General features: G+C 40.0%; 1 protein-coding gene across 4 annotated transcripts in view; it reads left to right on the forward strand.

Moving 5' to 3' along the window:
* The first annotated feature begins 511 nt into the window (after positions 1 to 511).
* PTPRU (protein tyrosine phosphatase receptor type U) overlaps positions 512 to 14,108 on the forward strand; it is a 69,215-nt gene continuing 55,618 nt past the window's right edge. For all 4 annotated transcript variants that reach the window (XM_063454404.1, XM_063454423.1, XM_063454414.1 and 1 more), the window contains exon 1: positions 512 to 730. In XM_063454404.1, the coding sequence (XP_063310474.1) occupies positions 658 to 730 (73 nt within the window). In that variant the 5' untranslated portion in view covers positions 512 to 657. The remainder of the gene's footprint in view (positions 731 to 14,108) is intronic.

A 14,108-nucleotide genomic window follows, 5' to 3' on the forward strand; every position in this document is an offset into this window, starting at 1 on the left:
TTCGAAAACACTGCTTTATTGACATAAAATGACACATATTATTGGAAAATGATATGTAAAATATAAATACTGTTTTAAATTGCAGTCTATTGTTCCTTGTTTACTGCTGCAGCATGTTTGGTGCATAAAACAAAGTCTATATCGCCGCAAAAAAATAATAATAATATATATATATTTATATAATTGTCATTGTTGTTTCAAATATCAGAGAGGACATGGCTGTGTAATTTACAATAATCGAAAATGTGTTCTGATGGTGTCTAAATAGCTTGAAAATTAGCAAAGAACAGTCAGAAAGACAGCAAACGAACTATTGCGAAAAATACAGTCTACGATGTCGGTCTATGATGGTGTCTTGTCCTTTTCTGCCCAGTAGATGGCGCTGTTGTTCCATCTGCCTTCTGAATCCAGAAGACGCAAGTGGTGTGTCTTTGTCCGGCAGAGGGCACTGCTGCGAGCTCGCTGTTAGAGCGAATGACGTCAGCTCCGATACACACAGCTAGTCTGACACTCTTCTCCACTCTGCAACTTTCCCGTGCTGGAGCAGGCAGGATTAGAGAGGGGAGTGGAGTAGCCTGCCACAGAGGGGGGAGCCGAACAGGCTGGGCTACAGGGGCCAAAACACCAGACTGACAGAAAAAGGGGGAGAGGGGCACAATGCACCCCCAACTGGCACTGTTGCTCCTGGTCGCCCCCCTGTGCTTCCCCCTGGAGACTGAGACTCCTACAGGTCAGTCACTGGTTGCTTTTGTTCCTCCTCCTCTCACCCCTCCTTCCCCATATCACTTACTGTTCCCCTCTCCCTCCTCTGCTCACACCCATTCCTTTACAACACTTGTTTGCTACTTCTTCTTCTCCTTCTCCCCTCTTTTCACCTGCCCCCCTCCTTCCCCATGTCTACCTGTACTCTGTGCTCCCCCTTGGTAGCTAATTCTCCTGGCATCCAGTCTTGCCCATTCTCTCTCCCCATTGTCTGCAGTACACTCTCTCACCTCTCCGTCATTCCCTTTCATTACCTTGTCGCAGTTCACTCCTTTCTTCCAATAACTTGGCCTGCTAGCCCTTTAATGTTTTCAGACTTGTCCCCTTCTCTCTACAAACCCTGCCATTACTAACCATCCTTTCTGTGCTACTTCTACTTTCCAGTTCCCTCGTACTTTCATGTCCTTCCCCTTCTCCTCTTTCTCCAATTTAATCTAGTATTGCGAAATATCAAACTACGTATTCCCCCCCCCCCCCCTCCTCACACACATACACTATACTTTACAATGTACTTTCCTGGCTATTATATTTAACTCCCATCTCCTCCTACCCCTATTTGCCCCTAACAATGAATACTCCTCCTATATTCCTCCCTCTTTTTCCTCCTTTACCCAATTCCCCCTCCCACTTTTTTTCCAATGCCCTCTCTATTTTATACTCACCTCTCTCATTATTTAGCTAATATCTGTTTGGATTATTTCACGTCATTGTTTATTTTTTTTTTACTCTTCAATTGAATTAATCTGCTATGTTTAGCATTTTCTTTAATTAGTCCTCTGTGTGGACTAACAACATTTAAATTATATAATGGGTTCTGCATTATATGCTTTCCCCCATATCTCTAAAATCAGGGTCCCTTTCAATCCTTTTGTATTCCTCTTAATCCCTTATTCCCTCCTTTCTCAGTTTATTGCTTATTCCTCATCTGTAATCAGCCTCATCTTCTCTACACCCACTTCTTGTCTATCTCATGGACCCTCTAACACCAGATTAACCTATGCCACTGCCAAATCTCTCCATCCTTAGTCACAGGACCATGTGCCTGTTTATTTTCATCACTAGTTTTTCTAACATCTTCAGTTATATAACACCACCTCTCACTTTTTGTAAACCGTCTTCCAAAATATATTCAGACCTTTCTTTTCATTGCCCTGTCCTCCAGACCTTCTATTTCCAGATTTACACTCCTAGTTCCCCTTTACCCATCCTTAATATATTATTTCTATTATCTCTCCTACCACCAATTTCTTACAAATCTCAGCCTCTCATCCCCAATGTCTTCCTTTCCCCCCAAACTAAACTAATAATTTATGCCCCCATCATATATTTTTCAACTCTTAGTCTCTCATGCTTATTACCATTAATCCCCATTTATTTTTTATTCCTACTTGAGGACCTTTCTCTCCTACACCTCCATCTTCTTTATCCCTTACACACTATATCTTCTTTGTAAGATTTTGTTTTTCTAAACCATACATGTTCAGACTCATCATATACATCTTCTACTAGTTAACCCATCTACAACTGTTCTTCCCTGCAATGTCCACCATTTTAACCCCCCTCCAAATGTTCTGCTTTACTTTCAACCCTGCTTTGTCCTTTCATGTGTTCTCATCCTTTCTCCCATACACTATATTCATACTTCACCTTCATTTATGTCTTCAATACATCCTCCACTTATTGCTCTCTCCTTCCTCCAACACTCTGTACATTTTCTCTATAACTGCAGTTTATTTGGTTGTCCATATGCCCTTATATTTATTTATCCGCTTTTTCCTTAGTGGTTTTTTTTTCCCCCAGTATCTACTTTACTATGTTGATGTATTTATTTATTTGTTTGTTGTTTATTTGATTCCTTTTTTTTCTCCCTTGCTTTTCTTGATATACAGAGTCACGCTCCTCTGTGTGATCTTTTATTAAGACAACCTTCTGAACTTAATTTGTGGTTAATTAATAACTTCTGTGGTTTCAAGTATTTTTATTATATGAGATTACCAGTTGGCTAAAGTTTATTAATTGGGCACAGTCTTTATAATTATACATGTGTGTTTGTTAAATCCAGTTTTACTGATAATAATAAATTAGAATGCAAGTGTGAGTTGTAGGAAGAATTTATTTTTAGTACTAGTATTATAATTTTATTTTTTTGAGCGATTAATTCTGATGCTGTGTTGAGGAGGTTGACACTATATGGCATTAGAGGAGGAATTAATGAGAGAGTTTTTTATAGAGTAACAGGGAAAGGTTATATAGAGAGATAGGAGGAGTTATAGGGAGAGGTTATATATAGAGATAGGAGGAGTTATAGCGAGAGGTTATACAGAGAGACAGGAGGAGTTATAGGGAGAGGTTATATGGAGAGATAGGAGGAGTTATAGGGAGAGGTTATATGGAGAGATAGGAGGAGTTATAGGGAGACGTTATATGGAGAGATAGGAGGAGTTATAGTGAGAGGTTATATAGAGAGATAGGAGGAGTTATAGTGAGAGGTTAGATGGAGAGATAGGAGGAGTTATAGGGAGAGGTTATATGGAGAGATAGGAGGAGTTATAGGGAGAGGTTATATGGAGAGATAGGAGGAGTTATAGGGAGAGGTTATATGGAGAGATAGGAGGAGTTATAGGGAGAGGTTATATGCAGAGATAGGAGGAGTTATAGGGAGAGGTTATATGGAGAGATAGGAGGAGTTATAGGGAGAGGTTAGATGGAGAGATAGGAGGAGTTATAGGGAGAGGTTAGATGGAGAGATAGGAGGAGTTATAGGGAGAGGTTAGATGGAGAGATAGGAGGAGATATAGAGAGAGGTTAAATGGAGAGATAGGAGGAGTTATAGGGAGAGGTTATATGAAGAGATAGGAGGAGTTATAGGGAGAGGTTATATATAGAGATAGGAGGAGTTATAGGGAGACGTTATATGGAGAGATAGGAGGAGTTATAGTGAGAGGTTATATAGAGAGATAGGAGGAGTTATAGTGAGAAGTTAGATGGAGAGATAGGAGGAGATATAGAGAGAGGTTAAATGGAGAGATAGGAGGAGTTATAGGGAGAGGTTATATGGAGAGATAGGAGGAGTTATAGGGAGAGGTTATATGCAGAGATAGGAGGAGTTATAGGGAGAGGTTATATGGAGAGATAGGAGGAGTTATAGGGAGAGGTTAGATGGAGAGATAGGATGAGTTATAGGGAGAGGTTAGATGGAGAGATAGGAGGAGTTATAGGGAGAGGTTAGATGGAGAGATAGGAGGAGATATAGAGAGAGGTTAAATGGAGAGATAGGAGGAGTTATAGGGAGAGGTTATATGGAGAGATAGGAGGAGTTATAGGGAGAGGTTATATGGAGAGATAGGAGGAGTTATATATATATAGGTTATATAGAGAGATAGGAGGAGTTATAGTGAGAGGTTATATGGAGAGATAGGAGGAGTTATAGAGAGAGGTTATATGGAGAGATAGGAGGAGTTATAGTGAGAGGTTATATGGAGAGATAGGAGGAGTTATAGGGAGAGGTTATATGGAGTTATAAGAGGAGTTATAGGGAGACGTTATATAGAGAGATAGGAGGAGTTATAGGGAGAGGTTATATAGAGTGATAGGAGGAGTTATAGTGAGAGGTTATATGGAGAGATAGGAGGAGTTATAGAGAGAGTTTATATAGAAAGATAGGAGGAGTTATAGGGAGAGGTTATATAGAGAGGAAGAAGGAGTTATAGTGAGATGTTATATGGAGAGATCATATGAGATACAGAGATGATATATGAAGACATTGGAGTTATAGTGAGAGGTTATATGGAGAGATAGGAGGAGTTGTAGTGAGAGGTTATATGGAAAGATAGGAGGGGTTATAGGGAGAGGTTATATGGAGAGATAGGAGGAGTTATAGGGAGAGGTTATATGGAGAGATAGGAGGAGTTATAGGGAGAGGTTATATGGAGAGATAGGAGGAGTTATAGGGAGAGGTTAGATGGAGAGATAGGAGGAGTTACAGGGAGAGGTTATATGGAGAGATAGGAGTTATAGGGAGAAGTTAGATGGAGAGATAGGAGGAGTTATAGGGAGAGGTTAGATGGAGAGATAGGAGGAGTTATAGGGAGAGGTTAGATGGAGAGATAGGAGGAGTTATAGGGAGAGGTTAGATGGAGAGATAGGAGGAGTTATAGGGAGAGGTTAGATGGAGAGATAGGAGGAGTTATAGTGAGAGGTTATAAGGAGAGATACGAGGAGTTATCGAGAGATTTTATATGGTGAGGTTTTATGTAGAGGTTGTTTTTGATTCTTCTATTAATCTCCTTGTATATGGAGATCAAAAATGTGTTTCCTCAGGAATAAAGATACATTTATAGAAAATAGACGGTGAACATTTTCTTTTGAGAGTGTGATATCATTGTAGATATTTTATATTTTGAACTGGTAGTATATTTATGAGGGGTAACCCTTTGTGTATACAGGTGAGAGCAAGATACAAAACAATTTTAATAGGGGGTTGCTATATGAAGAGGTAGGAGGAGTTGTAGGGAGAGAGATTGGATGTTATATTTTGATAAATAGAAGATATTATAAAGGAAAAGTTTATATATATATTTCATACCCATACATGTATATAGATATAAAACTTATAGATATATACATCTATCAATTAAATGGAATGAAATTAATTAATAAAGGGAATTCTGATATCTTTTTTTTCAATAAGGAACTTCTGTATGAGAGGTTTTTACAATGTTATGCTGAGATGGTGATGCATGTTTTGTTCTGGATGTTAATATGTGTGGATACATTTATTTAAAGACTGCAATTACATTGATCTGAAGTGTATTGGTGTCCATAAAATATGTCTGTGTAAGTACAGTATTTCTTAACGAGAGGAAATGTATACGTAAGTCTTTACAGGCTACAAGCAAGCTAACTCTGACTCTGGATCTTAATATCCCAAACATGTCATTATTTCTGGTGACTAACCACCCCTAAAGAGATCAAAGTCCTCTACCTCTTTAGTGCCACTTAGGAAGCTTCTGTATCACTGTCTGGTCACCTCTCATCATTGTTCTCATTATCCATGGGCAGGAAGGTGTGTGAACTAATGACAGTGACATGTCTAGTAGGTTTAAGGGTAAGCCCCACTCGGGAACTGTGCTACCTAGGAGCAGTGATGTGTACAATGGGTTAATAAACTTGCAGAGCAGGGGTGGCCTCAGATCTCCCCCCCTCCATCCCTGCTCACTGGGCCTTGTAAAGACTGAATGGTTTGAAACTTGCCTGCCTGCTAGTTAGACATTAAAGAGCTTTTATATATTTTTGTTTTTCAGTGGTAATATCTTGTTATCACTTCATTTTTTTCTTCCTTCTGGGCTCAGATTTCATAAAACTATAATGTTTCCAGCTCTCAAGCGTGTCTCTTGGTCACAGGATTATTGTGGGAGATTAGAAAGAATTCCTCTCGTCCTACACATGACTATTGTCAAAATCCCTTTTAATAACACGTCTCTGCATCCCACAACTTGTTTAAACACGAACAGTACAATGGTTGGAGATGGATGGGGGAAACGAGAATGCAGAATGAACACAAAGAAATTATATCTAAGTCGAATAGTGGAAAAGAGCAGGCATTGCTAAAGGGGAGAAAGTGTTTTGACTCCTGCCTATGGGTGATGTAATGGAGTGGAAAGAATGGGGTACATGGTTGATAACGAAAGAGTTGTAGCATTTGGGTTAGACAGAAAGAACTGAAAAGGATAATTGCAAATGCAAAAATACCAGAGTTTGTTTTTTCTCTATCTTTCTCTGACCTGAAATTTTCTGCTGCTTGTCAGTTCTACGCAATCTCCTAACTACGGCTTAGGGAGTCATGTTATATATTTCTGTGACACCTGAGCCACAGTAATGAGCGTAGGGTGTCGTATTAGTAGATGAAAGAGGCAGCTGAAAATATATTTGTAGTAGAGAAGGGTCTGGATACCATATTAAGGGTTGTCTAATAGATTAGGTAGTTGGTCTCGTGTAGCCATATAAGTCTAGTGATATGGATGCAAAATAACTGTATAGCACTAATGCTATTTTAATGCACATAAAATATATTGGAAAAACTAGATTTCTGAAGTTGCTCCCTTTTTCAAGTCAAGAGGACATAGACCAAAAGTTTGCCATTCCAAAATGTTGTTTGTCCAGTAAAACATATTGGAATACCCCATTCATTTACTCATATGTTAATATATACACATCTGCTCAGCCAGTGATCTTTCCCTAATTCTGCCGAATTTTTGCCCTGTTCTCCCCCATGGATTACCAGTACTCGAAATATGTGTGTATGGATTATTTATCTCCCCCACGATCATCCCCTTTGTCGTTGTTACACCACATAAATTTTCCTGTGTTGTCCTTGTTTACCTTGTAACATAATTTCCTATATAATACAATGTCATACCTGTCCCTGTAAATGTACTTCAGATATAAAGTATCACACAAAACCTGGCAATTTCATTTTTGTGTAATTAGTCATCCTTAGACATTAATCCTACTGGGAATGCAAGCTCGTTAGCGACCCTTGATGTAGAAGAAACCCTTCAAAGTAATCACTTGCATGACGAGCTGTTAACTCTTAACTCCTAAAATAACATCTTGTCCTCTGCCGAAAACTGGCAGGCAGATTTACTGTCAAGAGAGGGTATGGAAATGGGTGTTGTTGTACAGGAAAAGGTTAATGTTGTGTATAGTGAATGATCTCGCTGACTGTTCAGCTGGATGGACCAGACGCTTCTGAAAACAATAGGGATGTTGCTAATCCTGCAGACAGCAGCCCTATAAAAATCCCCCCTTTTGTAAGAACTGGGGCAGTGTCTGTAATGTAGATTGGGGGGGAAGGGACTGTCCCAATAAAACATGTCTGTTACTCCCTTCTGATTGGGATACAGTCTTTATTAACAACGCTGAATATTAAATGTGGACATGTCAGTGTGCATCAGAGTAGCAAGAAGTATCCTTTCATGGGTGACGATGTAGAAAATACATATTCCAGAGCTGCATGGAAAGATATGATGCTCTGTTGGGGGCAAGTGTTTTGTACTTAAAGGGAAAAAGAAGTCGGAATATAATGGGGCCACAGCTTACTGTAGTTGCTTAGGGATTTGTGTTATTTACCCTACTTTATCCTAGGAACAATCATGTCATTGTTTGCTGTACGTGTGTGTTCGTGGTTGGTAAATTGTAGCAATATTGTAGCACAATTATATACGCAATGATGTGAGAAAGGGTTTACCAGCGTCAATAGATTGTACCTAGGATTACCAGACCATCTTTAGGGCTACATTGGATAAAATGTAAACTGCATTGTTCATTCCACATGTTCCCCCAATACAGCAATGAAATGTGATTTTATTATGGGTATTCCTGTGTAAATCTAAAATGTCTAAAATGTCAATGTTCCCAAGCCAGTTCACAAAATCTGGTGGTCAATTATATCCACTGTAGCAGAACTGTGTAATCCCTAACTAATGGACCATTGGTGGTTCTTGATGAGTGAAGACTGGGATGTAAAATGCTGGTGTTGATGGAGTTATAGAAACACATTTGTATGAAGATCATCTGTGTCACTCTTATAGGCTGTTGCTTTTTATGAGATTCAATGTATCAAAGATTGTGAAGGATGCTAAAACCGATCATACATCAGGTAGCAGTATTCTCTTTGCATGTATTATTTGCAGTATTAAATTGGTACTGTCATGCCGAACCAACCTTTAATCGATTCCTCTTCTCTCCCTCTGTCAGGATCTGTTCTTCATTTTCTCCTATCTGCTCTAGTTTTCTTTAAAATCATAAGACAAAGTAGGGACTATTTGTTGTATGAACATTTCCTGCGCCTGACCAGCTATGACCAGCAGAGGATCAAAGTGTGCTTCATTTCCGGTGGTCAGAGCAATTTTCCCGCAATTCTCACCATTGACCTGTGATCTTGCAATGCTTCCTGTCAGTATTCCCGAATGTCCTGTCACTTAGAAACTACCGAATTTCATCCTAACAGAATGAGAATAGTTTGTTCATTCATGTTAGGACGCAATTCGGGACTTTGTTCGGATTGGAATTTCATTCGCATGAATGAAACTCTGATCCTATTCGTGCCGCGGCTGTGTCTTGCAGCCGCTTAGTAGATAGCTCCCTAATTCCCACGGCATTAGGGAGCTATCTACCAAAAGGCTGAAAGACCTAAATTGGTCTTTCAGCCAAATTTACTAATACCAATTAAAGATTATTTAGTATTAGTAAATTCTGCCCCTACTCGCTATACCGCGAGCAGGGGCATGTCTAGTAAACAGTGAGCAGTTGTGTCCTAGTACTATGCCCCCAATATTTCAAATTTTACAGACCAGTTGTGTCCTAGTACTATGCCTCCAATATTTCAAATAGGCAAAGAGGGACACTTTACTTTTAGTAAAAGGGGTGAAGCCAGGGGTGATGCTGTTTTGAGAAATTTTACTAATATTTTTTAGAACTAAAATGCAATTAAGAACAAGAACAATATATATCTTATTTACACAGACTGACTTCTAAACACATTTATTGTAGTATAAAGACACATTACTGGGAGTAGTATTGCTGTGGAGCTCTGATATACACTAATACACACCAACAATATGAAGCCCCTCGAAAAGAGGGACAGAGGGATTTGGGCCCAAAATAGGGACTATCCCTACTAAATAGGGACACCTGTGAGGTATGTAGTACTGTAAATGTCCCCACCCAGCAATCCCCCCCATGCATGCCAGTTTTCTGGGAGCTTAAGTGGACAAATCTTAGATGTGACTATTTCAATATTTGGGTTACCACCATCATAGTATGCAATATACAAAACTACAAAACCTGGAGCATTTTGAGTCTTTTCATGTGACATTTTCACCACATATGTATACCAATTTAACAGAAGCATTGTTTCCTGTATTTTTCCACACAGATATTGGAATATTGCAGTGCATATTGTAGCCTTGACGTGTTCTTCTACTGTAAAACCCCAGAATTGTATTCTGCTGCATCCCTAGACTATATCAATACCTACCTGCTACACCTTAGCTAGACTTGTGGGAAGTCATATGCTCAAATTATAGACATGTCCTCCATTTTGACTGATTAGCTTAGTCTCTGTGTCCTTTGGGGTAGAATAGTTGACTCCATAATAAAATTAGCCCCATTAAGGTATTTGCAAATGTTGGCTCCCACAAGATATTTCTCATGAGATATTATCATCTTTTCATGAGCCCATTTAATCTCAACTTCTGCAAAAGTTTCTTGTATGATTTTACCACACATTACTTTTTAATTTGCATTTCTCTCGCCCTTCTCACCTTCCTGTAGTCTTCACTAACTCATTTCCACCTTCTCTGCTGTGTGTGTAATGATTATTCTTTTGAGTTTTGTTAGATTTGACCTTGATAACAGTGTTTTTTCTTTGGGAGTTCTCCAAGTTGAAGCCATCTGTGCTGCTGCCAATTTTTGACTGTCTTGGTTATTTATGTATAACTATAAAGATTTTGTATAATTTTACACAAAGGGAGCAGGGATTTGTTTTACAGTGTACTTTGTTACAGGAAAACATATGTTGAAATTAATAGCGATATATTTAGAAACTTATTTTTTAAACCACTTGTGAGAACATAATTTTAAGGATCCCCTAAAAACTATACCCATTAAAAACAAGCCACATAAGTTTATTTTTGTGATTTGAATAAGCCACAACATATGATCCTCTAGGAAACATAATTTACAGGGGGCTGTAGTGGTTATAGTGTCTGGGGTCATCAGGAACCATAGGTTAGTATATTGTTAAAAAATAAAGAAACAACATTATATTTCCATTATTAGAATGAATACATAGAAACATAGAAAAATACTTTTTTTATATTTGGCACTACCTCTCAGGCCATTCCAGTTGCTGGTTAATATTGCCTATTGGTTGTGCATGGTAAACATCAGGTCTTTCTTTTTAATAAATCCAGTCTAATCTCATTTAGAGTATAAATTGCATCCGTCACAAATCCGTAACTCTACATTTATGCACCTTGAATCTCACCTATCACTTGCCTGTCTAGTCCCCTAGTTTAGCTACATCCATCTCCACTATGTTCAGGCTATAACGTTTATCTCATTTTGTGTAATTTTCTAGTATTGACACAAAAATACAATGCCCTTTACAGAATCATTAATAAAAAAGAGTACTGTACCCAGGACATCACCAGCTGAGAAATGTCTGTTTTTAACTTTATTTTTAAACCATTTAGTTTCAACCAGTTTCCAAACATTCTCACCTTTACCAGCTGTTTTCAGTTTGTACAGTAAACTTCTGAAAATAATTATATCAAATTAATTTGGCAAAAGCCAAATAGATCTCATCTGCTGAGACACAAAGTATATCTATATATGTCTCTAAATAATAGGTTTAAGTTAGTCCGATAGGCTCTTTTTCCACCATAATTCTTACAAATGATATCGATCTTTTCAAAAAAATATAATGAAAATAAACTATCTCAGTTCTCAAAATACTTACAGTACCCTGATAATATCTCAACAGTCAGTCCAGCTAGCCTTCATAATTTTAACCAGTAGCCATCCAGCCCGCAGTCAATGCTGGCATTATATTTTTTTCAGCCATCTTATTAAATCTGGCTGGCTGCATTTTTTTTAAAGCTGCTCTGTCATTATTATTTTTTTATTTATAAAGCGCCAACAAATTCCTGTAGTGCCTTTGGAGACGGCTTATGGTAGAGAAATTAACAGCTCTGGTGGACATTCCTGCAGTTAACATTCCAATTGCATGCTCCCTCAACACTTGCGACATCAGTGGCATTGTGTGATAAAACTGCACATCTTAGCAGGGCATCTGGGGGTCCAGGAGACTAAAGACCGTCTGAGCCAGAACTTATTTTGGCCGGGGATTACACGGGAACTGCAAGATTACTGCAGGACATGTGACACCTGCCAAAAGATAGGGAAGAGGGGTGATCACTCGAAGGCCAAGTTACACCCTTTACCCATCATCAAGGAACCCTTCCACCAGGTAGCGGTGGACTTGATAGGCCCTCAGTAAGCCCAGCACCTCGGGAAAGAGCAGAGGTGCTGGGCTTACTGAGGGCCTATCAAGTCCACCACGACTCACTTCTGTATTGACTACTGGAAGCTTAACGACAGGACCGTAACCGACGCCTACCCTATGCCTAGGATAGACAAATTACTAGATCGTATGGCTGGGGGGAATTACTTGACTACCCTAGATTTGTCCAAAGGCCATTCCTAAGTCAGCATTTGTTACCCCATTTCGGCTATACCAGTTTAAGGTTATGCCCTTTGGGATAAAGAATGCCCTGGCTACCTTTCAGAGGATGATCGATAGGCTCCTAGAGGGATTTCAGGACTTCGCATGTGCGTACGTGGATGATATTGCCATCTACAGCTGCACATGGGAATACCATCTGGAACACCGATCTAGGGTACTGCAGCGAATTCAGGCATTGGGGCTCACTCTGAAGCCTGATAAGTGCCATGTCGGTATGGCCGAGGTACAGTTTCTCGGCCATAGGGTGGGTTTGGGAAAACAGCGACCCGAACCTGCCAAGGTGGAGGTTATTGCCAACCAGCCACAACCCCGTACCAAGACCCAGGTACTAGCATTCCTACTACTACCGCAAGTTTGTCCCCGAGTTCAGTGCCCTGGCCAAGCCCCTCACCGACCTGACCAAAAAGTCCCTTTCCAGACAGGTAGCATGGTCCCACGGAGTGCGCGGCAGCTTTCCAAAAACTCAAAACGATGCTGAGCGAGGCACATGTGTTGGCGCCCCAAACCATACTAAAAAGTTTCTTGTCCACACAGATGTCTCCATGTTTGGGCTGGGAGCCATGTTGAGTCAAGTGGGGGACGACTGGATGGACCATATGTCAGCCGGAATCTATTACCTAGAGAGGTCAGCTATGCCATCGTGGAGAAGAAATGCCTGGCTCTCGTGTGGGCATTAAAGAAGTTGCAACCATACCTCTACGGTCGTCCCTTTACTTTAATGACAGACCATAACCCCCTCATCTGGTTAAACAGAGTCGCTGGAGACAATACCCGTTTGTTATACTGGAGCCTGGCCCTGCAACCCTACAATTTTACCATGCAGTACAGGCTAGGCAAACAGAACGGCAATGCTTATGGTTTATCCCGACAAATCTAGGCGGTTATGCCGACCCATGGAACTAAGGGGGAACAATGTAAATAAACCACACACTTAGTTTGTTAACTTTGATTTTTCTCGTTCGGTAGATAAAACTACCAAAAACCAACCACTCCCCTGGCTCATTAACTACAAATAAAAAACACAGATTAAGTGCTCTCCCTGTGTGCCCGCCTTTTGTATGGCCGAACGCCACGTGTTGGAGAAAACGGAGGCCATGTTTAGATATGTTGGTCCCCAAGATCAGGGCTATCAGGGGATATCACTTTCGTGGGGTTTCCATGGGTTTTAAGGTACTTTCTGGGTTTTTGTTAAAATGTATGTTTTTTTTGGTGCCTGGAGATAATTGAGTTTAGTACAATCCTTGACTCAATTATCTCCCAAGCACAGGGGAAGGATTATCCTATTTTATGTGGGATTGTCCTGGACCGGAGAGCCAATGTACTTACAGTATTTTGTCATAGTCCCCTCTCAGGTCCAGTGAGGAATGCCCCTGGAATATGTCACTGTAAACCCCATGCATGGGGACTTGCATAAAAACCGTCTAGTTGGTCTGAATAAATTAATTCCAGCTTGTACTCCCAGAACTATGTGTCGTCTGGTTACTGGGAGGGGAAAGGGCTAATCACTGTTCCAGCTTGTTCCAGCATTGAGGATTCAACGGGAAAATTCCTTGTAAGTACTACAACTCCCAGTAGGAGTTACCCATTCAGCTCCAGTAGGGAGCGGTTCCAGGACCCCAGTCAAGCCATGGCGACTGTTGGCAGAAGTGCTGTGGTTTTTCCCCTGTTCCAGCTATGAAGCGGTCCTTAGCAGAGGTACCCAGCCAGGGGTACAAGGAGCTCCGTTACAGATGGATTATCTCGGCAAAGGAGAAGTCCTCACTAACACATTTAGACAGATTTGTAAACAATATTTGAGAGAAATAGGCTTTTTGTGTACATAGAAAAAGTCTTAGATCTTTGAGTTCAGCTCATGAAAAATGGGGGCTAAAACTAAAGTGTTGCATTTTTAATTTTGTTCAGTGTATATATTTAGAAAACATTACATGAAAAGTGCTGGTCAAGAAATTTGCTGATATACCTTTAAACTTTTTCACATTGTGAGTAGATTCATGGTAGGGTTTCTATGATATGTTTTGCTGTTGATTTTTAGTAT

The sequence above is a fragment of the Pelobates fuscus genome, chromosome 1 (assembly GCF_036172605.1).
Source record: "Pelobates fuscus isolate aPelFus1 chromosome 1, aPelFus1.pri, whole genome shotgun sequence".
NCBI classification, from domain to species: domain Eukaryota; kingdom Metazoa; phylum Chordata; class Amphibia; order Anura; family Pelobatidae; genus Pelobates; species Pelobates fuscus.